Source organism: Schistocerca nitens, chromosome 2 (genome assembly GCF_023898315.1).
Source record: "Schistocerca nitens isolate TAMUIC-IGC-003100 chromosome 2, iqSchNite1.1, whole genome shotgun sequence".
In the NCBI taxonomy this organism is placed as follows: Eukaryota; Metazoa; Arthropoda; class Insecta; order Orthoptera; family Acrididae; genus Schistocerca; species Schistocerca nitens.
The window spans coordinates 3503349-3531053 of NC_064615.1; the positions used below are offsets into that span (position 1 = coordinate 3503349).

Here is a 27705-nt window from a genome sequence, read left to right on the forward strand (position 1 = left end):
ATCAGTAGGCCGCGTGCTATTTGGCAGGACGCAGGCAAATACTGACGCGAGTTTCGGTTTGCATAACACGGCGACCTCCGCAGGAAGCGCCCGACGCACCGTCGCCCACGTGTCGATCGCCGACCGCCGGCAAGGTCGCGTTTACGATTCGGCAGCAGATAAAAACTCTTCGCAGCACGCGAACCGTGACGCGTACTTGCGAGAGATCCTGGTGGTGGGGGGACGCTGTCCTCAGGCGACGTTGCCCAGCTTCGCGCCTCAGTCCTCCAGTGACCGTGGTCAGGCACCGACGCCATGGACGCCTCCAAGCGCAAATCAAACCCGAACCCGCGCGCCACGGCCAATCCGCTCTCCGCTCTCACCTTCTGGTAAGTCCAGGCACTGCACACCGCCACGCGCCCGGCGCCGACCAATTACCACTGACTCTGCGAGCGTCAGTGAATGTAGACGAGCTCGAAGCCGCAAACAAAAGGCGTTGTGGTCACTGGGCAATCTACATATCCCATTGTTCCTGCACATATATTCGTTCAGCCAAACGTAACATATATAAGATGGTTACATGCAACTCAGAACAACGTACAACATGTTACTTTTGTCTTTGTCAGAGAGCTTACAACTCTCTCTCTCCACCTTTGTCTCTCAACACATTTAGGAAAAATGGACATTCTGCCAATGACAGAAATTACCACGTGCTACACACGTGTTCTGCAGACACAACCGCTTTCGGCCTTACTTTGGATATCTTTCTAATCTATCAGTTTCAGCTAGCAAATATAAATGTAAGATTGTACAGCAAATACAATAGAAACGCTTTTTTCTCATCGGCCTAACGACATATTCAACACATATATCGTGAAACAGAATAACTGTTTCATATACAGACACTCCACTTTCTGTATCTTTGGCTACCATTGCAAAACTGCATTGCTTAACAACTTCAGGGAGTGAAAAATCATTGTATGCCTTGTCTTACAAATTACATACAGTCAATTTTCTTCATTCAGTATGCTGGATTAATTATTCTAAAAAGATCGACAATAATTTGAAATTACTGCTTATGTTGGCATGTTTTCTTCACGAATGTCTACAAGCACAGTGGGACATTAACATGAACGTAATTTCATGTAACTGTACTTGATTTCGTTACTGTTTTACTAAATCACAGGAAACCTTCTTCCGTTCACAGTACTTAATTTTAAAATCTAACTTATGACGAAAGGTTCGATTGATTAAAGCAACATTAAACCAATGAGGGGTCTTTCTTCATTGTTACAAGAAGTCATTTTCTCGCCTTATATTCACAGATTTTTGGCAAACACCTTTCCTCCAGCGTATACTACTACATCTCACAGTTCTTTTTGGAACTTGCATTTATGCTTCAGACCTAGGCTGGGAATATCACAATAACTTCTCTTGATACAAATGTGAACAGCCGAGTGACGTGAATGTAAGTGCTTGTCCTCTCGAGCAAACATCAAGCTGCACTACAATCTAAGATTTACTTATATTTTAGAGCTAAATAACTTCTGAAATTGTAACTACATTACACCACATGTCTATGGAAAAAATATAGCAGTTATAATATTTATTAAGTGCTCTAATTTTGTCCATTTAATCACAGATAGGTATTACGTAGTCAATGTCAGGCATCAAACCGATTCCAGCATCTTAAGGAGTGCCTGCAAAGTACAAAGTCCTCTTACAACACATTTCTATCCCATAAACATTGCCAGTTCTCGTTAAAATTTCTTCTGCCGATTCTTCAACAAGTTAAGAAAGAGCGGAAGTACGCCAAGTTACAACTGCCTCTCAACAGACTGAGACAAAAATATAAACTTTTTGAATGTAAGGGTTGATCAATGTGTTCTTCCCACAGTAAATGATTCTCTCTTCGAATGCCTAGGATGATTATTCCAGGAGATCGAATGCTTTTTCTGAAGTTCAGTGTCATTTTGAAATGTTTATAGGTCGTGAAAAGACAAGTGTAGAAACAACATGTGGTTTGAATTTCAAGATACAGCTTCGTTGCCACTTGCATGCTGAAAACTTTTTCGTTCGTGTTACTTACCCAAAAACAAAAATTAATATGATGAAATAAAATATTATTTCATTCATTTACATGACGTTAACTCTATTCTTCACTGTCTCACAGCCTGGTATGTCCAGATTCTTACCTGCTAAGACAACACATCGTCATTTTGATAAATGTCATCAACCTTTTGACAACTGTGAAATGCCAAGACAGAAAAGAAACTTTTGGAAGGTGTTCTAGAGTTCCAGGCCAGATGCATAATGCTATGACAAAAGGTGTTTGACGTGTTTCTGTTTCATTGCCTAACACGAAATTACATTGCATGAACTCAGTGAACGTCAGAAATCGCCGTATTTCGAAACACCGTAGTAACATATAGCAAGCCGATGTAAGTATTCATTGCACGTGATAACTCCGGCGTTCTCAGAATAAAAATATTAGGCGCGTTATACTACAAAAACAAATCACCTACGAAAATAAAAGCTGCTACCATGTAGACAAAATTTTCTTATAATACTACAATTACATAACTTTGCAATCACCTTCGAACAAACATTTACTACCACGTCGGCCAAATTTGCTTATAATACTGTAATTACATAATTTTAACTATGTACATAAATTACAACTGAGAGCTACGGTAAAACATATAGCCATATGCGATCCGTTTGTAATATTAAACTTTCAGCACATAGGAGTAATTCAACTGTTCTCAGCCAGTGCCTCTGTCGAAAGTATTTTTGCCTCGTGAAATGCCTTGGAACGCAAACAAATCTGATCACGCGCCATATCAGGTTTTATTAAGCATTCTTACTGAGACTGTGTTTCAGTAATCTTAGTTAAGAGATATTCTGGTTGATGCTTTTTGCAATTATTAACCTTAACCTTCAGAAAACCTAATTATTCATCACGAAAGTTCATGAACAAGCCACTGTCGTCGCTCTAATGGTCTCGCGATATCGCAGTGATGAGGCAGTTTTTTACATCACTTTCATTAGTACAAAACTGCTTTAAGGTAGCAGTAGTTAAGACACTAGCAGAATGACAGCTGTGGCCCTTTCCGTCGAAAGTCAATGCAATAACTGCCGGTAACGTCACAGCCGTTTCGCCTATTTACTCACCTGCTGATTACGACTACAACTAAGAAACGTATTCATAAACAAGGACGTAGGACGTACGGCAGCGAAGAGATTCAGTTTACCCAGCGAACAATGTAGTCGTGTGAAATGGAAAAATGCGAACAACCCTGGACACGATCAACGTTCATTCAAATCGGACGCATTCACGAAACCATTTAAGACACAAAGTTAGTGCATCAAACGTCACTACGGTGGACCTGAAAGACATTGAATACTCGTGTAGATCGGAATGACTGCACGCGCACAGGAGAAAACGAGTGAATTCTGTTAGCCTGTAACGCCAGAGAAAGACTGCCAGGACAGAAATAGAATAGACGGGCTGGCATTGGCTACCACACTCGAGGCAGTCGTCTAATACACATCTGTGCCTTGTTGTGGCTCTTCAGTCTCCCCCAGCGTATCTGATGACAAAATACCGTATTTCACTGACCATAAGACGCTGCGGACTATAAGATGCACCTTAATTTTAAGCAGTTCTTTTAAAAAATAACATTTTTACCATTTTTATTATTAGAATGCAAAGGCAGACTAAAAAAATTCTTAATTCATAAGACGGAACTGACCTTTAAAATCCCTGAAAACCGTAATCTAAACTTTCTCCTTCTTTTCCTTCTTCTTCTTCCTCTTTGTCGTCATCGTTGTCCTCTACATATATAAGATGGTCTCCACTGCCATCGAAAGCGTTACGTATGCCGCACTTCTTGAAAGATTGAACAATAATGTCTTCTCTCACTCCAGACCACGACTGTTACACCCACTGTGTATTCATGTTGGGGTTCATGCATTATCCATTTGCTCCATTCCTCTTTGATATACACTTCAAATGGTTTATTTATCAAGACATTGCAGATTGCTGTTGTGAAGTAGGTCCTCCCGGAATAACTGCAAGCTTGTCTCAGTTTCTTTTTCTAAGAATTTTTCAAATAACTCCTAAACTGATCCAGCACAAGAAGAGAGCTCTTCTTCAATAAAGCACCTCTCCTTCTCTCCTACAGTCTGTTAATCCGTAATTTCATACCAGCCTCGTCCACCCAACCCTTGTCATGTACGTGGACAGCACCAACACATGGCGGTATTTCAGAAGGTTTGGCACCGTTTTGCTCTTGAAAATGATCATTGGATTAAGTTTAGTACCGTCAGCACAACATGGAAGGACAACAGTGTATCGAATTTTTTTATGTCTACTTGTTTTTATACTTAACAGTTTCAGCACTTTTCATGGCAACAGTTCTGCTTCTTGGCACATCAAATGTAAGAGCATTCAATATGGTTTCAAATGGCTCAGAGCACTATGGGACTTAACTGCTGAGGTCATCAGTCGCCTAGAACTTAGAACTACTTAAACCTAACTAACCTAAGGACAGCACACACATCCATGCCCGAGACAGGATTCGAACCTGCGACCGTAGTGGTCGCGCGGTTCCAGACTGAAGCGCCTAGAACCGCTCGACCACGCAGGCCGGCATGTAAGAGGAGTTTCGTACAAATTCACTATTTCATTTAGTACCATACTTGTTTTCTTCGATGTTGAGTAATAAAGCGAGGGAACGATAAGATTTCCTCTTCACACGCTTGCGGTATTTTCTGAGATATTTTGGTTTTGGTTCGCATGCTAAGTCCAAGACGCTTCATAAACCTACAGCACCAAACAACTCCACCCTTAAAATCTGTTAAGTTCCACTACGGCACTAGCTTACGAGCGTGTACTTGAATCATTTTTGTATTAATTCCAGTGCCATTTTGAAGGTGTCTTTCAATCAATTTCAATTCGTCATCTTCTAGTTTTGGCCATTTTGCATTGAGTCGTCTATTTGCACATTTAGTCGTCCATTTTTTTTCAGTTCTTCTTCACTAGTCCGTCAATCGCGAATGGTGGTTTTCTGTTGTTGGAGGGCCGAAATGCCGCTTACCTGGTCTGTTTTCGCGTTCCTCTGCATATGCTATTACTTTTAATTTATAGCTTGCACCATATGAATGCCTTTTATTTTTTTTCCATTTACGAAAATAGCCACTGACAAGAATTCTGCAGTGTTGGCGATAACACAAATCACTTTCCATTCGAGTTCACTGGCCACGAAGACCGCAGTGACGCATCACGAGCTCGACAGTGTTCTGGGTTTGCGGTGGCGGGGCGGGAGGGAGACGACGTCAGCGAGCTCGTGAGTCCCCGTAGCTTGTAGGCCTGTTCGTCGCATCGGTGCTGTGCAGCTGCCAGTAGAAGCCAGCGTCGCCAGACACAGTAGGTTTCCCGCGGCATCCAATATATGGCCATTTTTAAGACTGGTGGGTATTTTAAACAAAACACTGGAATTTTTATATTAATTTCGAGCATAAGAGGCACCAGAATTTTGGAGGGAATTTTCCGAAGAAAAAAGTGCATCGTATACTCCGTGAAATACAGCAGTTCGCAGTTATATTAAGTACTTGTGGCCTTCAACCGGCACAATACTTCGGCGGTACGTGACCCTCGTGTGTTCTCACTCCTTACCATCTTGTCAACTCTTTGCTGTCTCTTCGTAATATCTTACTGGATCGGATTAACACCTGCTCTTTGCTACTCGTCTGACTGACATCATCCCACTGCAACCTTCCTCACGTCTCTTCAACTGACACCAAAATGGACTGACAAGTAAAACTTTTCTGATACTTTGACTACCTCGCACCTCTCCGCTCACAACATGCAAACAGTGGGACCGTGGGATGGCACGCACACATCTAGCCCGTCTTCCACTCGTGCACGGTTCGACTGGTGCTGTCAGAGGATCGCTTGGAAGATGGAGCGGCGCGCCGTGGTCTTCAGTGATGAAAGAAGGTTCCGCCGGCACGCAAGTGATGGTCGTTTACACGTACGACATACACCTGGCACTGTCTCATAGGGCGCACCATTCGTCCAAGACACACTGACTCCAACTCACGTCTTACGGTCTGGAGTGCGATAAACTAGAACTCTCGTACATTTCATGCTTGTCTCCATTGCAGCACACGTAGGAAGTGACTCGTGCCACTCTCCGACCTGCACTGTTGCAACAATAAATCTTGAGTGAATTGGAAATCTGTAAACAGGTGTACCATCTTTTCCCCGCAGACTGCATACACAGAACCCGTATGTCAAATAACTGCGAGACAAATCACTGTTGTTCCGTGCACGATGTCATTTATGCTGAATACAGATAAATTTATTTTCTACAGTTTTCGCAATACGAGCTTAATTTAACTTTTGTTATTTAATTTCTGCTGTAACAATCGTTTCTGATATTTTATGAATTCACTGATCTGCACAGACATATTTGAGTTTGCGCCCTATTATGTTGAGGCAAATATTATTTTGAATCTGAAGGCTACAAAGATGTACACTCTTTGACATAAAACTTGACCGGCGGCCGGCCGCTTCAGAGGCTAAGTCCGCGCCGATCGCGACATGGGACAAAAAAACTGGCCAACTCGCTAATTCTCTAAGTCCTGTTATCTGCACAATCTGGCAACACTGTAGACTGCGGCACTTCCTGGAGGAAAACTTGTCCCATGATAGAGAAACTCTAGCCTGATTGCGCCTGTGGTCTAGCGGTAGCGTGCGTTGTTTCTGTTCATAATGTCAGTGGATCGAGAGCAGCTGGCATAAAATATTTTTATAGCCTCTTCTGTCTGAATGCTGAAGACGTGAATGTAATGGTAGCGCAGATTCAATCTATTTCGCTTTGTGACACACCGATATCAAAATTTTATCCAGTAACGATTTTGCGGCAGATTTCCTGCAGACTGTCCTCCTCTGGACGCCGTATGCGGCAAAGCTCCGGGATCCATTTGCTGGCTACTGGCAGCGGCCGTGGCGACAGCAGCGGCGCTGCACTCCCCCGTTCTTTATCGAAAGCGCTTGCTACCGCTCATCGCTTTTGATGATTTAAAACGCTTTATTATTAAATGTTGCTCCACAGAAAATTTCTACAATTTCCATTCACGCTCAAAAGCAACGGAGACAGACGCCCTGATTAGTAGGCGGGTATTATATTACATTAATCGGCAAGAGCTGAGTAAGGCCCGAAATTAATTTTATAGACTGGGACGAAATTAAACCACCTCACTACATTCGATGAATTTATAAATGCTTCATACCTCGTTTCTTTTCCTTTCAAACTCAATTATTTGTGCAACTTTTGGTCAATGTTTGGATGTTTTCGTGAAGCCAGAGTGAGCGTCTGTGGTGTAAAGTGTATTACAGTTCTTGTTTCATTCCTTATGGTAAGTCTATGCGATAGTGTGAATACCTTGCAATGCATGCTCTGTAGCAGTGCAGGAACACTGCACATTTGGAGTTCCATGTATGGGTTCATGAAGTATTTATTGTTGATCGGAAGTGATAGTTAAGGTCATCAGATTTAAACCAGAAAAATTTGTCGTTTTGAAGGTTTCAGAGAACGGAAAGGAATTGCTAACGCCGGTGTTAGAAAACGTCTACAGTTAAATGCTATTGCAAAAATTTAGAAGAAGGGAACTACATTAATGAACATGTGCACTTCATAAACAACCTTCTGACATGTTAGACCTATATGACGAACAAAGCTCAAATTTATATCGTTGACAGTCGGTTTGAATCTTTTCAGGGTCTATTTTACAGTGAAGCACCTTGGAATTTGCAAAGCAGAAATCCATGATATTAACTTAATTTACTAAGTCGAAATCGGACGAAGATTGATGTTTAAAGGCATTCTTCAGATTTCGCATAAGAAATTTTTACTAGCAGTTTGCAACTCCATTAATTAAAATGGAAAATAAAAGGTTGTAGTCAGCGGCTTCTACCGTGATTCGAACTGCTATGTCTTATAGTACAAGCACTGCAACGCACAAGGGAACCTCTTTTTTTTATTATTTTTTTTATTTTTCATTTTTACTACTCTTCAGCACGGTCAAAATGGCAGGGCTCGTCCGGGATTTGAACCCGGGACCTCCTGCACCCAAAGCAGGAATCATACCCCTAGACCAACCTTTTTTTTTCTTTGTTAACTTTTTTAATATACAACAAGGTTTTGTTTTTTAAATTGGTTGTTTCCACTATTCTTTGCGTGAGACCACTCGGCTCGTTGACGGCACTCAACGCTCGTCTTCTCGAGGGTTGCCTATTATGGTATACCCGAAGCATATAGCTTGGTCTCATTTCTTTCTCCCCGTTTGTATGTGATCTCCTATGTCGGCAGTTGTCTTCTCTTAGCACTGAGTGCCCAATGGCCGGGCGCCACACACTGGTTGGGAAAAAAAGAAAAAACACTGCCATCAACGTTATTAACAGTCGGATGCAGTGCATTCATCTTACATCGACTTCGTTGTTCCTTGTTCGTTTTTGTTCATCGTCGTCGTCGTTCATAGTGTCGTTATTCTCAATGCTGGTATATAGTTCGCGAACTTTTGTCTGTATTTGTCATCCTTCATCAGCAGTTGCGCTTGTGTGGCTAGATATACTCTGTAGCCCTGGTAAGATGGCGCATCTTCGGCTTGAATTAGGTAATGCAGAGTATGTCCTGTCGGCCATGTCCATATATTTTTCTTCGTGATGGGGTAGTAAGTGCCATCAGGTTGCAACACCGATGTGATGGAGATTGTCTGTCTAGCTGTCATGCAGATAGAGGCAAGGTTCATTCTGCACCATTCCCAGACCAATTTATTTTCTCCGCAGACACATCTGTGTAGCAAGTTGTCTATGAGGGCACACTCTCCACATCTGTCAGTTGCCGACAATCGTATTCTGTGTAATTTTTCTTTCGTAGGTATGGTCTCATTAACTACTTTATACCACGTTGATCTGATATTTGTTCCGAGCACTTTGTTGTGGATGTTCTTCCAGATTTGAGCCCAATCCCGTTGAGCTAACGACACACTGGCGGCCAGAGGCGGAATATAGTCACTGCGATGTTGCCTGAGCCTCAAAACGCAACCTTGAACACACGAACAGAGGAGGTGGAGATTACTGTTTTAACGTCCCGTCGACAACGATGTCATTAGAGACGGAGCACAAGCTGGGATTAGGGAAGGATGGGGAAGGAAATCGGCCGTGCCCTTCCTAAGGAACCATCCCGGCATTTGCCTGAAGCGATTTAGGGAAATCATTGAAAACCTAAATCAGGATGTCCGGGCGCGGGATTGCACCGTCGTCCTCCCGAATGCACACACAAACAGGTGTTACTTATGTGAAGAACGCCGTTCTTGGAGTCCAGAAATTAAATATACTTTCTAATTGTGTCATCTTGCAGTGGATTATATCGTACGAGTCTTCGATGTGGAAAACGAATGTCAAGTGAATTTAGCGAGGTAACGCCGACCTACACCCGGAAGTAAATGCACTATCAGAGTGTTGACAAATACTTGCTACGACGCTGCCATTTCTAGGCTCTCTGACGAGGCAGCTCTTCAGCGAAATGCTTGCCGTGATTCTCCGATACGGTTCTTCAGAGTGGAGACGCGCGCGCACGTTTGGTTTTTATGCGGCGTTCTCCCCTGATGGTTTCTGACGTCGCCTTGTGGGCTATGTATACATATGAGACATTCAATTATCATTAATCCAGAATGATACAAGTTTCAGCTTCCGGCGTGGAAGAAGGCTGTTGACGCCGACATTTTATCATTTCAACGTAGGGAAAGCAAAACGGATCATTCAATGTTTCTCATTCAACATAAAGCATGTGAGATAATTTTCCGTAACGTTCATAATCATCTAAAAATACAAACGAAGTAAAAATACACCGGAAGCTTATTCGAATTGAATATAACGCTTTGCACCTCGATGTCGAATTTGTCCACTTGCAATCTTTTGCAGCATACACATAGAATGTCATGATTACCACGAGAATGAAGAAATATGTTGGTAAGGATGGAAGCAAGAAGAGACGCAGTCAACAAATATTCTATTCCTCATGGCATTCATTTCATTTGACACGTAAGAAGAGGTAAAGCGGGAATTTACTTTCGTTAACACGAAAGATATGCCGCACATATTGATAACGAGGAAGTCTGCGTCTTCATACGTTTCCTCCTTGAAATCTGTATGCTCTACTATATACTAAGTAGCCCGACCATTGTTTCAGTAATGTTACCCTCTTGTTTGACCCCGTAACGATGAACAGATTCCAAATGCATGTCTCCCTTCCTGGGTTGTTTTTTGTGTTTTATTGCTTGGAATTCCTGAAGCAGACCACTGTGCCTTCCCCCCTCGTGGGTTAGGTCTCAAAACTAAACCGCTTTGTATCCAATGGCATAATTTATTCAGACAGCATCAGCATAAGACTATCAAACAAAGCCTTCCATTTACAGTTGCAGCACTCTAACCAGCACTGACCAAAGTGTAATCCACGGTCATGGCCCTAAATTACCAGCTGTCTGCTACTGTGGCAAAGTCCGTACTACACTGTCGATTCCGCAGCACCCTTTTTTATCTGGTAACACTGTGTAGTTGCACAGTTGTGCTACCAGGTCTGTCCTCACACTGTCAACTTTATGTATCTCACTTCTCCTGTAGCGTAGATCACGAGGAGCCGAAGTAAATGAGTGTATTCTGCATGACGTAACATTCAGTATTCCCTTCTTTCATAGCCACTCTTCATGTGCATCGATACCAAATAGGAATGCGAAAACTCTTGCGAGTGAGAGAATGACAATAACAATCGTAACAAGAACAAGCAAATAATGAATGATGTTTATTCCAACGCAGAACGAGAATGGCTTTAAATATAAAAATCTGTATCTATATCTATATCCATATCTATTGATCTTTGAATTGGCACAATGCAAATATATTCTTAGCATTTAGTTACTGAATTTAGTTCTGGATGTTTGCAGAGAAAAGGAAAAGTCGGTACTTCTCGCTAGTGTAATATAATGTGAACCAGCAACTACCCTTTCCTTAGAACACGACTCAAGCAGGTCCTCAAGTAGGTAGCAAGGCACTGCTGCATTCTGTTCCCTGACATTGCTCTGATGACGGTTAATGCAGATAGTTCCGATTATGAAATACAAAACGTATTGCAGGTTAGTTCCTAGGATAGTAACATTAAATTTGCGTTGTAGACGGCACATGAACGTGACGACTATCCATATTACTCATCAATATAAAAAGACAATATTTTGGTAATTTAGCAGGATTACTCAAAATGAATTCTGAAATTGGGTGACTGACTGCACAGGTGCTAAACGTCGTCAAGAGTATACGATGTCCTAATCGCATTAGGAATATGAAGAACGTCTTCGACAGCTCGCAACTTTCACATTGCTATCTCCACCCTACTCCAGACAGCCCTCTGTGGAGTTGCACTACGTTGCCGATGTTATGGAAGGCCTTCAAACCGACAACAGACCACATATTGAAAAATACAAGCGAATTCTCTTGCAGCGTAAGCTTATTGTAACTAATCTAAAAATTATTGGAGAGGAACATTGTCCTATTCAAAAAAAGTAAAATGTTACACACTGTTGACGTCAAACGGACATTATCTATGTCCTGTCTTGTGTCCTACTCATCTATAATATCAAGTGTACTATGAAAATGATTATATATAATGGATGATAGGGTAATGCATTGATACCAGATGGTGGGGGCCGGCCGGTGTGGCCGTGCGGTTCTAGGCGCTTCAGTCTGGAACCGCGTGACCGCTACGGTCGCAGGTTCGAATCCTGCCTCGGGCATGGATGTGAGTGATGTCCTTAGGTTAGTTAGGTTTAAGTAGTTCTAAGTTCTAGGGGACTGATGACCTTAGAAGTTAAGTCCCATAGTGCTCAGAGCCATTTGAACCATTTGAACTATTTAACACAAAATGACATTAAAAATTAAAGTTATTCACGAGCAGCTAGTTGAGAATATGTATGAACATTAAATGACACGACGAACTGAAATAATATGACGAAGAGTTCAGCGCTCACTGGGAATAGAGCCCCACACATATCGTTGTTGACTACACACAAAGAGACGTCAGCTACCGAATTTTTCTCCACCAGCTGCTCAGAATAGCATCTTGAACTTACAGTCATCTCGCAAATAGTTCTGTGTCTCACTGGGAGTTAAAAACGTCAGATATCGTTAGTGTTGACAACGAATGAAAATACATTAAAAATCAAAATTATTATCCACCAGCAGATAGGTGTTCTCATGATAGAGCTTGATAATACATAATTAAATCTTTAGTGCCGGGCCAGGATTCGATCCCATTCACGCGTAATATGTGAAGGTGTTGAGGAATCTGCAGTTTTGAACAAACAACAAATTGTAGCCGAGCTGTATTGCCACGAAGGGATCAAATTCCGCGTTAAGGGCGGTCTGAGTTGCATTCCCAGTTTAGAACCAATTTTATCGACATACAGAAGCTCAAATAAAAGATGGAATAAGTGTCCTGTGACCATACATTACGTTTGTGTCGTCACTTGAAATAAATAACTAGTATAAGAAAGGTTACTGGTGATAGAGTTTCTACATGTCGCCACTCCAGACTTTATTGTGGTTCAACCTACCGTCTACTTGGTAAAGAAGGAATATCATCTTTAATGTGAATTGGTTCAAATGGCTCTGAGCACTATGGGACTCAACTGCTGAGGTCATTAGTCCCCTAGAACTTAGAACTAGTTAAACCTAACTAACCTAAGGACATCACAAACATCCATGCCCGAGGCAGGATTCGAAACTGCGACCGTAGCGGTCTTGCGGTTCCAGACTGCAGCGCCTTTAACCGCACGGCCACTTCGGCCGGCTAATGTGAATTTTCAGACCACGCAGCCATTATATCTCCTTCACTTGGTGTAGCCAGGAGAGAATGGAATCTGTCTCTCCCTATCTAAAATCATTGACGGAAGTGGTAATCGAACCCAGACCATAGGTATAACAACCTACCATCCGTCCAACAGACCACGAAATCCTCTTCTCTGCGAGTCATTTTTCTATCGTAACGCAGTTGCGCCACACTGGATGAGAATTCTGACACACAGGCTCCCTGTAGTAATTTGCAGCATGTTCAGTAAATTCATTTACTTGGTTGACCGAATCACCATGAACTAGCTGCCTCGGCTACCCAGTGCATACATTCGACTATTTTGTAATCACAGAAATAAAATCACGTAACTGCCACCTACACACAACTGCCAACAGTGTAGGATGCAGAAGTTTAAATAGGAAGTGTTCCTTTCCACTTGAGCTATTCTATTGCGCTATCTGTTACTAGAAAACGTCGTTCAGTCCAAAAGAAAAGCTGTAACTGTTTGTCTCTCAGAAGTCAAGACCTGGCCATATGCATAATCTCACAGTGCTGTGGAATCCAAAAGTTCTGGAGGAATAGTTGCCGAGCTCTGGAGCTGCTGTAGCTACGTGTCAGCTTGTAGCATAGATAAGATGTCGCGAGTTCGAATACATTCAGTGCTACATTTTTTAAAACGCAATTCTGCTCTCTGCTGAAGGTATCAATCTAATGGAACTTTGAACATAATTCCCTTCAATTCTCAACCCAAAGTAGTCGCATGTGGAAAAAGGGCTAACTACTGTGACATTTTGTTCTATTCAGGTTTAATAGACAGCAGGCAGCAGATGCATCTCGAAGATGTGCAGGGAGAGCGCATCGTGCCATAATATGTCAGAAAAGTATTTTCTACATTAGCCGTCGTGTGGTAGTGATATTTTATTCTTCTTCAAACTTTGTTTGACAGCTTTAACTCAGAACAAGTTTTCTACATGCATGTAATCAATAAACTGCATGTGCATTGTCAGACTGTCTTAGGTAACATCTGAGAATTCGCATATATCGTAGATGATTAATTTCTCTCTCATGTTTACTATTGTTTTAACAACACTAAAGGAAACCTTACGAAAATTGTGCACTGTATTATAAGAAATGAAATAAAACTAACCATGATAACCTTACGACGAAAGTATCTGTACACAAGCATGCCTCTATCGACACGAATTAGTAAAATACTACTCAGATTTTGATTGGGTCTGTGTTTAATTGGTATGCTGTGTCATACTCAAGAGGTATGCAAATGTGGCATTTCATAAATATAGTTACGTATTCCTAGAAACCCAAAATTCGCTTGTCAGCAGCGGAAAGAGGCCTTACCTGTTGTGCAGCATTGTAAGTTTTTCAACATTGCACTATGAGCTGAAAGCATTTTCTTGCGATTTCCTTATTGATGTTTGATCTGACTGCTTGTAGCTCTTTCACAGAAGGGATAAAAACGTTACAGTCAGTGAGACTGGAACTGCGAACCATAACAGACACTTTTTCACAGGTCAGCACGTTACCACAGAGCTGGCGAGGAGGTATGGGTCTTAGCTTCCTATTACGAGTGCAATAGTAACTAGAACTCGTAAACCGCTATTTGAAGGTCGAGATTAGTTGCGGTTTCCACCTGCAACGACTTTCCTGGGCTGAAAACCGTAAATTTTCAATCCTTTGTTACCCTTCAAGCGATAATAACTCAGATTATTCAATGGAAATGACAGGTAAAATCAAGTGAACTTTGAGGCTTAATTCCGTGCACACCAGGAAGTAACTCGTCGATCACAGAGTTGCCAAACATACGTTGCCTTGTTGCCAAATCTCAGTTACAGTACCAGCAGGAAGAAGACGAACCGATGTGATCCTACAGCGGTCTGGGAAGTGACCATAGCTGGTGTCTCCAAGTCACGGCTGCTACGGCCTGGAATACGTAATGCGTCTGATTCGCTTTCTGTAACTAGGTTTAGGGACTGGAGCGTAGTTACTAATAATACTCAGAACTGACAGCAAACTGAGCATCATAAATCAGTAACTCTCATTGTTGTTTTTATATTTCTTTCGTAAGTGTACTCAAAACTAAGAAAGTCATTCACAGGCGTTTTCGTCCTCGCCTATAGTCGAGCACAACATACAAATAAAAATAAAAAAGAATGTGTGTGTGTGTGTGTGTGTGTGTGTGTGTGAGTGTGAGAGAGAGAGAGAGAGAGAGAGATAAATAAAAAGCAATGAGAGAGAGTGTAAAAAATTGTTGTAAAGAAATTGAATCATGGTATTTAAAGAAATCTTTCATTAAAATGACACGTTCCACATCATTACGAAATGTCGTATTCATGATCTATGGAACAAGAGTTAATCTAATGTAATCTAATCTAATCTAATCACATCATATTGATGATTAGCCATGAAGAGTCATGAATTACCGAAATTTTGGCCAATACCAGTAACCAAATCTAAACTTGAAAATAAAAGACGACAATTTTTGTAATAAACCGTGACTCCTATCAAGACCCTTTCGTCCCTGTTATCTAACCACGAAAGATGTCTGATATACCTCCATTCTGAAGTAACAAAGTGTGCATGCATTTAAAGATGAAGTGCATGATGTGAAGTTCTGTGACGGAGATACGAACCCAACACGTAATCCGATTGTTAACTAAGAAAAATCAAATGTTACGTATCGGTTTTTCTTACGAGACGCTAGGTGTCTGAATCTAAAATAAGGATACAAACTTTTGTGCCTAAGCGACAATCGAACTGCACACCTACCGTGCATCCACGAATATAGCTTAAGTATCAGTTGCTTACTCATGAACAGTAAGATGTGTGCGTGTTTGACCAGAAATAACGACACCTGTTGCGATTGTTGGAAACACATGAACAGACATTGAAATTGCGCGTTAATTTTCACTAGCAGGTGGGTGTGCACTTGATAAAGCTAGAAATGAAATTATGAATATTTTTGTACTGGATCAGGTTTCAGACCCACATACTTACCTTTGGAGGAGACCTAGAGAAGACTGCAGTCTTGGGAAAAGGAACGAAATGACTGAACTATACTGTTCCGAGAGATTCAGATCCTCGAAAGAGGAGATACGAATTCGAATCACAGTCCAGCACCAAATTTTTAAACGTCTCTAGTTCAATCAAGTACAAGTAAAATAAGAGCCCTGTCCCTTTAAATGGCTATCGGTTCATCAAATAAAATAAAATTTTCTAATGTAAGTAAGCTTACTGGCGACTGTATTTCTGTTTACCATGACTTCCGCTGTGTCATTTCCCAACGTAAACCGGCTCTGCCCAGTTGGTAATGAAGGAACGTGATGTTTAATGCGGATTCTGGATTATAACGTCTTTCTCTTGAGGTTACCAGAGGTAAAATAAATCTGTTTGTGCCTCTTAAAAGTAAATGCCTGAACCCACGCATTGCACCTGTGATAGCTTGTTCCACCATACCATTGTGGCCACATTACCCAGCCCCAAGAGTGTGCTGTAACGGATAATGTGCTTAGCTTACAAAATTAGTCACGGTGGAAAAAATGCGAGTCTATTAAATGGTCAAGTAGAAGCAAGCTTCTGACGCAGAGATTATGCTATTCTCATGTCAGCAGGATGTAAAGACTCTTCTAGGCATCATAGGCTGGATGTGAAGCCACCGAGAGGAAAGGGGCGATAAATATTTTGTCGATATGTGCTTTCGGTCGCCAGACGTCATATTAGCTGGTCCCGCGTTTTACCTGAAGACTACGGTCGTGTTCCAGCAGCGGTATGAATAAAATGATAGTAATAATAACAGTAATAATCGAATTATCCGGCAACTTCACACTTCACAGTGGATTTTCTCGAACTAAGAAATTTGCTGAATTTGTGAAAAATCAAAATGGCTTCACATCCAGCCTATGATGCCTAGAAGAGTCTTTACATCCTGCTGACATGAGAATAGCATAATCTCTGCGTCAGAAGCTTGCTTCTACTTGACCATTTAATAGACTCGCATTTTTTCCACCGTGACTAATTTTGTAAGCTAAGCACATCATCCGTTACAGTACACTCTTGGGGCTGGGTAATGTGGCCACAATGGTATGGTGGAACGAGCTATCACAGGTGCAATGCGTGGGTTCAGGCATTTACTTTTAAGAGGCACAAACAGATTTATTTTACCTCTGGTAACCTCAAGAGAAAGACGTTATAATCCAGAATCCGCATTAAACATCACGTTCCTTCATTACCAACTGGGCAGAGCCGGTTTACGTTGGGAAATGACACAGCGGAAGTCATGGTAAACAGAAATACAGTCGCCAGTAAGCTTACTTACATTAGAAAATTTTATTTTATTTGATGAACCGATAGCCATTTAAAGGGACAAGGCTCTTATTTTACTTGTACTTGATTGAACTAGAGACGTTTAAAAATTTGGTGCTGGACTGTGATTCGAATTCGTATCTCCTCTTTCGAGGATCTGAATCTCTCGGAACAGTATAGTTCAGTCATTTCGTTCCTTTTCCCAAGACTGCAGTCTTCTCTAGGTCTCCTCCAAAGGTAAGTATGTGGGTCTGAAACCTGATCCAGTACAAAAATATTCATAATTTCATTTCTAGCTTTATCAAGTGCACACCCACCTGCTAGTGAAAATTAACGCGCAATTTCAATGTCTGTTCATGTGTTTCCAACAATCGCAACAGGTGTCGTTATTTCTGGTCAAACACGCACACATCTTACTGTTCATGAGTAAGCAACTGATACTTAAGCTATATTCGTGGATGCACGGTAGGTGTGCAGTTCGATTGTCGCTTAGGCACAAAAGTTTGTATCCTTATTTTAGATTCAGACACCTAGCGTCTCGTAAGAAAAACCGATACGTAACATTTGATTTTTCTTAGTTAACAATCGGATTACGTGTTGGGTTCGTATCTCCGTCACAGAACTTCACATCATGCACTTCATCTTTAAATGCATGCACACTTTGTTACTTCAGAATGGAGGTATATCAGACATCTTTCGTGGTTAGATAACAGGGACGAAAGGGTCTTGATAGGAGTCACGGTTTATTACAAAAATTGTCGTCTTTTATTTTCAAGTTTAGATTTGGTTACTGGTATTGGCCAAAATTTCGGTAATTCATGACTCTTCATGGCTAATCATCAATATGATGTGATTAGATTAGATTAGATTACATTAGATTAACTCTTGTTCCATAGATCATGAATACGACATTTCGTAATGATGTGGAACGTGTCATTTTAATGAAAGATTTCTTTAAATACCATGATTCAATTTCTTTACAACAATTTTTTACACTCTCTCTCATTGCTTTTTATTTATCTCTCTCTCTCTCTCACACACACACACACACACACACACACACACACACACACACACACACACACACACACACATTCTTTTTTATTTTTATTTGTATGTTGTGCTCGACTATAGGCGAGGCACGAAAACGCCTGTGAATGACTTTCTTAGTTTTGAGTACACTTACGAAAGAAATATAAAAACAACAATGGGAGTTACTGATTTATGATGCTCAGTTTGCTGTCAGTTCTGAGTATTATTAGTAACTACGCTCCAGTCCCTAAACCTAGTTACAGAAAGCGAATCAGACGCATTACGTATTCCAGGCCGTAGCAGCCGTGACTTGGAGACACCAGCTATGGTCACTTCCCAGACCGCTGTAGGATCACATCGGTTCGTCTTCTTCCTGCTGGTACTGTAACTGAGATTTGGCAACAAGGCAACGTATGTTTGGCAACTCTGTGATCGACGAGTTACTTCCTGGTGTGCACGGAATTAAGCCTCAAAGTTCACTTGATTTTACCTGTCATTTCCATTGAATAATCTGAGTTATTATCGCTTGAAGGGTAACAAAGGATTGAAAATTTACGGTTTTCAGCCCAGGAAAGTCGTTGCAGGTGGAAACCGCAACTAATCTCGATCTTCAAATAGCGGTTTACGAGTTCTAGTTACTATTGCACTCGTAATAGGAAGCTAAGACCCATACCTCCTCGCCAGCTCTGTGGTAACGTGCTGACCTGTGAAAAAGCGTCTGTTACGGTTCGCAGTTCCAGTCTCACTGACTGTAACGTTTTTATCCCTTCTGTGAAAGAGCTACAAGCAGTCAGATCAAACATCAATAAGGAAATCGCAAGAAAATGCTTTCAGCTCATAGTGCAATGTTGAAAAACTTACAATGCTGCACAACAGGTAAGGCCTCTTTCCGCTGCTGACAAGCGAATTTTGGGTTTCTAGGAATACGTAACTATATTTATGAAATGCCACATTTGCATACCTCTTGAGTATGACACAGCATACCAATTAAACACAGACCCAATCAAAATCTGAGTAGTATTTTACTAATTCGTGTCGATAGAGGCATGCTTGTGTACAGATACTTTCGTCGTAAGGTTATCATGGTTAGTTTTATTTCATTTCTTATAATACAGTGCACAATTTTCGTAAGGTTTCCTTTAGTGTTGTTAAAACAATAGTAAACATGAGAGAGAAATTAATCATCTACGATATATGCGAATTCTCAGATGTTACCTAAGACAGTCTGACAATGCACATGCAGTTTATTGATTACATGCATGTAGAAAACTTGTTCTGAGTTAAAGCTGTCAAACAAAGTTTGAAGAAGAATAAAATATCACTACCACACGACGGCTAATGTAGAAAATACTTTTCTGACATATTATGGCACGATGCGCTCTCCCTGCACATCTTCGAGATGCATCTGCTGCCTGCTGTCTATTAAACCTGAATAGAACAAAATGTCACAGTAGTTAGCCCTTTTTCCACATGCGACTACTTTGGGTTGAGAATTGAAGGGAATTATGTTCAAAGTTCCATTAGATTGATACCTTCAGCAGAGAGCAGAATTGCGTTTTAAAAAATGTAGCACTGAATGTATTCGAACTCGCGACATCTTATCTATGCTACAAGCTGACACGTAGCTACAGCAGCTCCAGAGCTCGGCAACTATTCCTCCAGAACTTTTGGATTCCACAGCACTGTGAGATTATGCATATGGCCAGGTCTTGACTTCTGAGAGACAAACAGTTACAGCTTTTCTTTTGGACTGAACGACGTTTTCTAGTAACAGATAGCGCAATAGAATAGCTCAAGTGGAAAGGAACACTTCCTATTTAAACTTCTGCATCCTACACTGTTGGCAGTTGTGTGTAGGTGGCAGTTACGTGATTTTATTTCTGTGATTACAAAATAGTCGAATGTATGCACTGGGTAGCCGAGGCAGCTAGTTCATGGTGATTCGGTCAACCAAGTAAATGAATTTACTGAACATGCTGCAAATTACTACAGGGAGCATGTGTGTCAGAATTCTCATCCAGTGTGGCGCAACTGCGTTACGATAGAAAAATGACTCGCAGAGAAGAGGATTTCGTGATCTGTTGGACGGATGGTAGGTTGTTATACCTATGGTCTGGGTTCGATTACCACTTCCGTCAATGATTTTAGATAGGGAGAGACCGATTCCATTCTCTCCTGGCTACACCAAGTGAAGGAGATATAATGGCTGCGTGGTCTGAAAATTCACATTAAAGATGATATTCCTTCTTTACCAAGTAGACGGTAGGTTGAACCACAATAAAGTCTGGAGTGGCGACATGTAGAAACTCTATCACCAGTAACCTTTCTTATACTAGTTATTTATTTCAAGTGACGACACAAACGTAATGTATGGTCACAGGACACTTATTCCATCTTTTATTTGAGCTTCTGTATGTCGATAAAATTGGTTCTAAACTGGGAATGCAACTCAGACCGCCCTTAACGCGGAATTTGATCCCTTCGTGGCAATACAGCTCGGCTACAATTTGTTGTTTGTTCAAAACTGCAGATTCCTCAACACCTTCACATATTACGCGTGAATGGGATCGAATCCTGGCCCGGCACTAAAGATTTAATTATGTATTATCAAGCTCTATCATGAGAACACCTATCTGCTGGTGGATAATAATTTTGATTTTTAATGTATTTTCATTCGTTGTCAACACTAACGATATCTGACGTTTTTAACTCCCAGTGAGACACAGAACTATTTGCGAGATGACTGTAAGTTCAAGATGCTATTCTGAGCAGCTGGTGGAGAAAAATTCGGTAGCTGACGTCTCTTTGTGTGTAGTCAACAACGATATGTGTGGGGCTCTATTCCCAGTGAGCGCTGAACTCTTCGTCATATTATTTCAGTTCGTCGTGTCATTTAATGTTCATACATATTCTCAACTAGCTGCTCGTGAATAACTTTAATTTTTAATGTCACTTTGTGTTAAATAGTTCAAATGGTTCAAATGGCTCTGAGCACTATGGGACTTAACTTCTAAGGTCATCAGTCCCCTAGAACTTAGAACTACTTAAACCTAACTAACCTAAGGACATCACTCACATCCATGCCCGAGGCAGGATTCGAACCTGCGACCGTAGCGGTCACGCGGTTCCAGACTGAAGCGCCTAGAACCGCACGGCCACACCGGCCGGCCCCCACCATCTGGTATCAATGCATTACCCTATCATCCATTATATATAATCATTTTCATAGTACACTTGATATTATAGATGAGTAGGACACAAGACAGGACATAGATAATGTCCGTTTGACGTCAACAGTGTGTAACATTTTACTTTTTTTGAATAGGACAATGTTCCTCTCCAATAATTTTTAGATTAGTTACAATAAGCTTACGCTGCAAGAGAATTCGCTTGTATTTTTCAATATGTGGTCTGTTGTCGGTTTGAAGGCCTTCCATAACATCGGCAACGTAGTGCAACTCCACAGAGGGCTGTCTGGAGTAGGGTGGAGATAGCAATGTGAAAGTTGCGAGCTGTCGAAGACGTTCTTCATATTCCTAATGCGATTAGGACATCGTATACTCTTGACGACGTTTAGCACCCGTGCAGTCTGTCACCCAATTTCAGAATTCATTTTGAGTAATCCTGCTAAATTACCAAAATATTGTCTTTTTATATTGATGAGTAATATGGATAGTCGTCACGTTCATGTGCCGTCTACAACGCAAATTTAATGTTACTATCCTAGGAACTAACCTGCAATACGTTTTGTATTTCATAATCGGAACTATCTGCATTAACCGTCATCAGAGCAATGTCAGGGAACAGAATGCAGCAGTGCCTTGCTACCTACTTGAGGACCTGCTTGAGTCGTGTTCTAAGGAAAGGGTAGTTGCTGGTTCACATTATATTACACTAGCGAGAAGTACCGACTTTTCCTTTTCTCTGCAAACATCCAGAACTAAATTCAGTAACTAAATGCTAAGAATATATTTGCATTGTGCCAATTCAAAGATCAATAGATATGGATATAGATATAGATACAGATTTTTATATTTAAAGCCATTCTCGTTCTGCGTTGGAATAAACATCATTCATTATTTGCTTGTTCTTGTTACGATTGTTATTGTCATTCTCTCACTCGCAAGAGTTTTCGCATTCCTATTTGGTATCGATGCACATGAAGAGTGGCTATGAAAGAAGGGAATACTGAATGTTACGTCATGCAGAATACACTCATTTACTTCGGCTCCTCGTGATCTACGCTACAGGAGAAGTGAGATACATAAAGTTGACAGTGTGAGGACAGACCTGGTAGCACAACTGTGCAACTACACAGTGTTACCAGATAAAAAAGGGTGCTGCGGAATCGACAGTGTAGTACGGACTTTGCCACAGTAGCAGACAGCTGGTAATTTAGGGCCATGACCGTGGATTACACTTTGGTCAGTGCTGGTTAGAGTGCTGCAACTGTAAATGGAAGGCTTTGTTTGATAGTCTTATGCTGATGCTGTCTGAATAAATTATGCCATTGGATACAAAGCGGTTTAGTTTTGAGACCTAACCCACGAGGGGGGAAGGCACAGTGGTCTGCTTCAGGAATTCCAAGCAATAAAACACAAAAAACAACCCAGGAAGGGAGACATGCATTTGGAATCTGTTCATCGTTACGGGGTCAAACAAGAGGGTAACATTACTGAAACAATGGTCGGGCTACTTAGTATATAGTAGAGCATACAGATTTCAAGAAGGAAACGTATGAAGACGCAGACTTCCTCGTTATCAATATGTGCGGCATATCTTTCGTGTTAACGAAAGTAAATTCCCGCTTTACCTCTTCTTACGTGTCAAATGAAATGAATGCCATGAGGAATAGAATATTTGTTGACTGCGTCTCTTCTTGCTTCCATCCTTACCAACATATTTCTTCATTCTCGTGGTAATCATGACATTCTATGTGTATGCTGCAAAAGATTGCAAGTGGACAAATTCGACATCGAGGTGCAAAGCGTTATATTCAATTCGAATAAGCTTCCGGTGTATTTTTACTTCGTTTGTATTTTTAGATGATTATGAACGTTACGGAAAATTATCTCACATGCTTTATGTTGAATGAGAAACATTGAATGATCCGTTTTGCTTTCCCTACGTTGAAATGATAAAATGTCGGCGTCAACAGCCTTCTTCCACGCCGGAAGCTGAAACTTGTATCATTCTGGATTAATGATAATTGAATGTCTCATATGTATACATAGCCCACAAGGCGACGTCAGAAACCATCAGGGGAGAACGCCGCATAAAAACCAAACGTGCGCGCGCGTCTCCACTCTGAAGAACCGTATCGGAGAATCACGGCAAGCATTTCGCTGAAGAGCTGCCTCGTCAGAGAGCCTAGAAATGGCAGCGTCGTAGCAAGTATTTGTCAACACTCTGATAGTGCATTTACTTCCGGGTGTAGGTCGGCGTTACCTCGCTAAATTCACTTGACATTCGTTTTCCACATCGAAGACTCGTACGATATAATCCACTGCAAGATGACACAATTAGAAAGTATATTTAATTTCTGGACTCCAAGAACGGCGTTCTTCACATAAGTAACACCTGTTTGTGTGTGCATTCGGGAGGACGACGGTGCAATCCCGCGCCCGGACATCCTGATTTAGGTTTTCAATGATTTCCCTAAATCGCTTCAGGCAAATGCCGGGATGGTTCCTTAGGAAGGGCACGGCCGATTTCCTTCCCCATCCTTCCCTAATCCCAGCTTGTGCTCCGTCTCTAATGACATCGTTGTCGACGGGACGTTAAAACAGTAATCTCCACCTCCTCTGTTCGTGTGTTCAAGGTTGCGTTTTGAGGCTCAGGCAACATCGCAGTGACTATATTCCGCCTCTGGCCGCCAGTGTGTCGTTAGCTCAACGGGATTGGGCTCAAATCTGGAAGAACATCCACAACAAAGTGCTCGGAACAAATATCAGATCAACGTGGTATAAAGTAGTTAATGAGACCATACCTACGAAAGAAAAATTACACAGAATACGATTGTCGGCAACTGACAGATGTGGAGAGTGTGCCCTCATAGACAACTTGCTACACAGATGTGTCTGCGGAGAAAATAAATTGGTCTGGGAATGGTGCAGAATGAACCTTGCCTCTATCTGCATGACAGCTAGACAGACAATCTCCATCACATCGGTGTTGCAACCTGATGGCACTTACTACCCCATCACGAAGAAAAATATATGGACATGGCCGACAGGACATACTCTGCATTACCTAATTCAAGCCGAAGATGCGCCATCTTACCAGGGCTACAGAGTATATCTAGCCACACAAGCGCAACTGCTGATGAAGGATGACAAATACAGACAAAAGTTCGCGAACTATATACCAGCATTGAGAATAACGACACTATGAACGACGACGACGATGAACAAAAACGAACAAGGAACAACGAAGTCGATGTAAGATGAATGCACTGCATCCGACTGTTAATAACGTTGATGGCAGTGTTTTTTTTTTTTCCCAACCAGTGTGTGGCGCCCGGCCATTGGGCACTCAGTGCTAAGAGAAGACAACTGCCGACATAGGAGATCACATACAAACGGGGAGAAAGAAATGAGACCAAGCTATATGCTTCGGGTATACCATAATAGGCAACCCTCGAGAAGACGAGCGTTGAGTGCCGTCAACGAGCCGAGTGGTCTCACGCAAAGAATAGTGGAAACAACCAATTTAAAAAACAAAACCTTGTTGTATATTAAAAAAGTTAACAAAGAAAAAAAAAGGTTGGTCTAGGGGTATGATTCCTGCTTTGGGTGCAGGAGGTCCCGGGTTCAAATCCCGGACGAGCCCTGCCATTTTGACCGTGCTGAAGAGTAGTAAAAATGAAAAATAAAAAAAAAATAATAAAGAAAAGAGGTTCCCTTGTGCGTTGCAGTGCTTGTACTATAAGACATAGCAGTTCGAATCACGGTAGAAGCCGCTGACTACAACCTTTTATTTTCCATTTTAATTAATGGAGTTGCAAACTGCTAGTAAAAATTTCTTATGCGAAATCTGAAGAATGCCTTTAAACATCAATCTTCGTCCGATTTCGACTTAGTAAATTAAGTTAATATCATGGATTTCTGCTTTGCGCCCGCATCTCGTGGTCGTGCGGTAGCGTTCTCGCTTCCCACGCCCGGGTTCCCGGGTTCGATTCCCGGCGGGGTCAGGGATTTTCTCTGCCTCGTGATGGCTGGGTGTTGTGTGCTGTCCTTAGGTTAGTTAGGTTTAAGTAGTTCTAAGTTCTAGGGGACTTATGACCACAGCAGTTGAGTCCCATAGTGCTCAGAGCCATTTGCTTTGCAAATTCCAAGGTGCTTCACTGTAAAATAGACCCTGAAAAGATTCAAACCGACTGTCAATGATATAAATTTGAGCTTTGTTCGTCATATAGGTCTAACATGTCAGAAGGTTGTTTATGAAGTGCACATGTTCATTAATGTAGTTCCCTTCTTCTAAATTTTTGCAATAGCATTTAACTGTAGACGTTTTCTAACACCGGCGTTAGCAATTCCTTTCCGTTCTCTGAAACCTTCAAAACGACAAATTTTTCTGGTTTAAATCTGATGACCTTAACTATCACTTCCGATCAACAATAAATACTTCATGAACCCATACATGGAACTCCAAATGTGCAGTGTTCCTGCACTGCTACAGAGCATGCATTGCAAGGTATTCACACTATCGCATAGACTTACCATAAGGAATGAAACAAGAACTGTAATACACTTTACACCACAGACGCTCACTCTGGCTTCACGAAAACATCCAAACATTGACCAAAAGTTGCACAAATAATTGAGTTTGAAAGGAAAAGAAACGAGGTATGAAGCATTTATAAATTCATCGAATGTAGTGAGGTGGTTTAATTTCGTCCCAGTCTATAAAATTAATTTCGGGCCTTACTCAGCTCTTGCCGATTAATGTAATATAATACCCGCCTACTAATCAGGGCGTCTGTCTCCGTTGCTTTTGTGCGTGAATGGAAATTGTAGAAATTTTCTGTGGAGCAACATTTAATAATAAAGCGTTTTAAATCATCAAAAGCGATGAGCGGTAGCAAGCGCTTTCGATAAAGAACGGGGGAGTGCAGCGCCGCTGCTGTCGCCACGGCCGCTGCCAGTAGCCAGCAAATGGATCCCGGAGCTTTGCCGCATACGGCGTCCAGAGGAGGACAGTCTGCAGGAAATCTGCCGCAAAATCGTTACTGGATAAAATTTTGATATCGGTGTGTCACAAAGCGAAATAGATTGAATCTGCGCTACCATTACATTCACGTCTTCAGCATTCAGACAGAAGAGGCTATAAAAATATTTTATGCCAGCTGCTCTCGATCCACTGACATTATGAACAGAAACAACGCACGCTACCGCTAGACCACAGGCGCAATCAGGCTAGAGTTTCTCTATCATGGGACAAGTTTTCCTCCAGGAAGTGCCGCAGTCTACAGTGTTGCCAGATTGTGCAGATAACCGGACTTAGAGAATTAGCGAGTTGGCCAGTTTTTTTGTCCCATGTCGCGATCGGCGCGGACTTAGCCTCTGAAGCGGCCGGCTGCCGGTCAAGTTTTATGTCAAAGAGTGTACGTCGGCGACTGATGATCTGGGCTATGAAATCTGTGGACCGCCTCGCTGCTGTGATCTAAGATGGTGGCAAGATGGTAACCGCTCTGCTCCGTATGTAATAAATTCACTGAAATTCTTCTTCTTCTACACACAACTGCAGAAAGCAATGACAATAAATGTTATAACCTTACAGGGAAAACTTCTAGATGGGACTTACAATTAATATTTATTCAAAACACAATCTGTTTATGGCAGCAATGCACATCCACACGATTACGTATGTTTAACTGGTGTGATGCAAGTTTATTTCAAATGGTTCAAATGGCTCTGAGCACTACGGGACTTAACATCTATGGTCATCAGTCCCCTAGAACTTAGAACTACTTAAACCTAACTAACCTAAGGACATCACACAACACCCAGTCATCACGAGGCAGAGAAAATCCCTGACCCCGCCGGGAATCGAACCCGGGAACCCGGGCGCGGGAAGCGAGAACGCTACCGCACGACCACGAGCTGCGGACCAAGTTTATTTAAAATATCCACACGCATGTATTCAAATTGTTAAAACTTCCGAATAATGTATTCCAAAGAAAAGTCGTTATGGCATTTGCATATTCTGAAAACCCAGTAGCTTTTATGCCACTGTCTGTCTGCACTAACAGACCAAACACGTCTTCCACCTCGCTGGACAATGTAGTTCTCATAACTCAGGGCTCCGTAAAACATAATTCATTCACCTTCTTCCAAGCACTGTTACTTGAAAGCCCAGTTAGTTATTAAATTCTTCAACCTAACACATCTGCCATCCATATAAAACGATTCTTGTTTCTTCATCTCTTCTCATCTTGTCTTGAAATATTCACCCAAAATTAATT

The 27705-nt window shown here is 41.6% G+C and overlaps 1 protein-coding gene across 1 annotated transcript in view; it reads left to right on the top strand.

Annotated features, from left to right (window-relative positions):
• The first annotated feature begins 275 nt into the window (after nucleotides 1-275).
• LOC126235665 (ATP-binding cassette sub-family C member 4-like) overlaps nucleotides 276-27705 on the top strand; it is a 359166-nt gene continuing 331736 nt past the window's right edge. The window contains exon 1 of the mRNA XM_049944386.1: nucleotides 276-368. Within this exon, the coding sequence (XP_049800343.1) occupies nucleotides 295-368 (74 nt within the window). The 5' untranslated portion in view covers nucleotides 276-294. The remainder of the gene's footprint in view (nucleotides 369-27705) is intronic.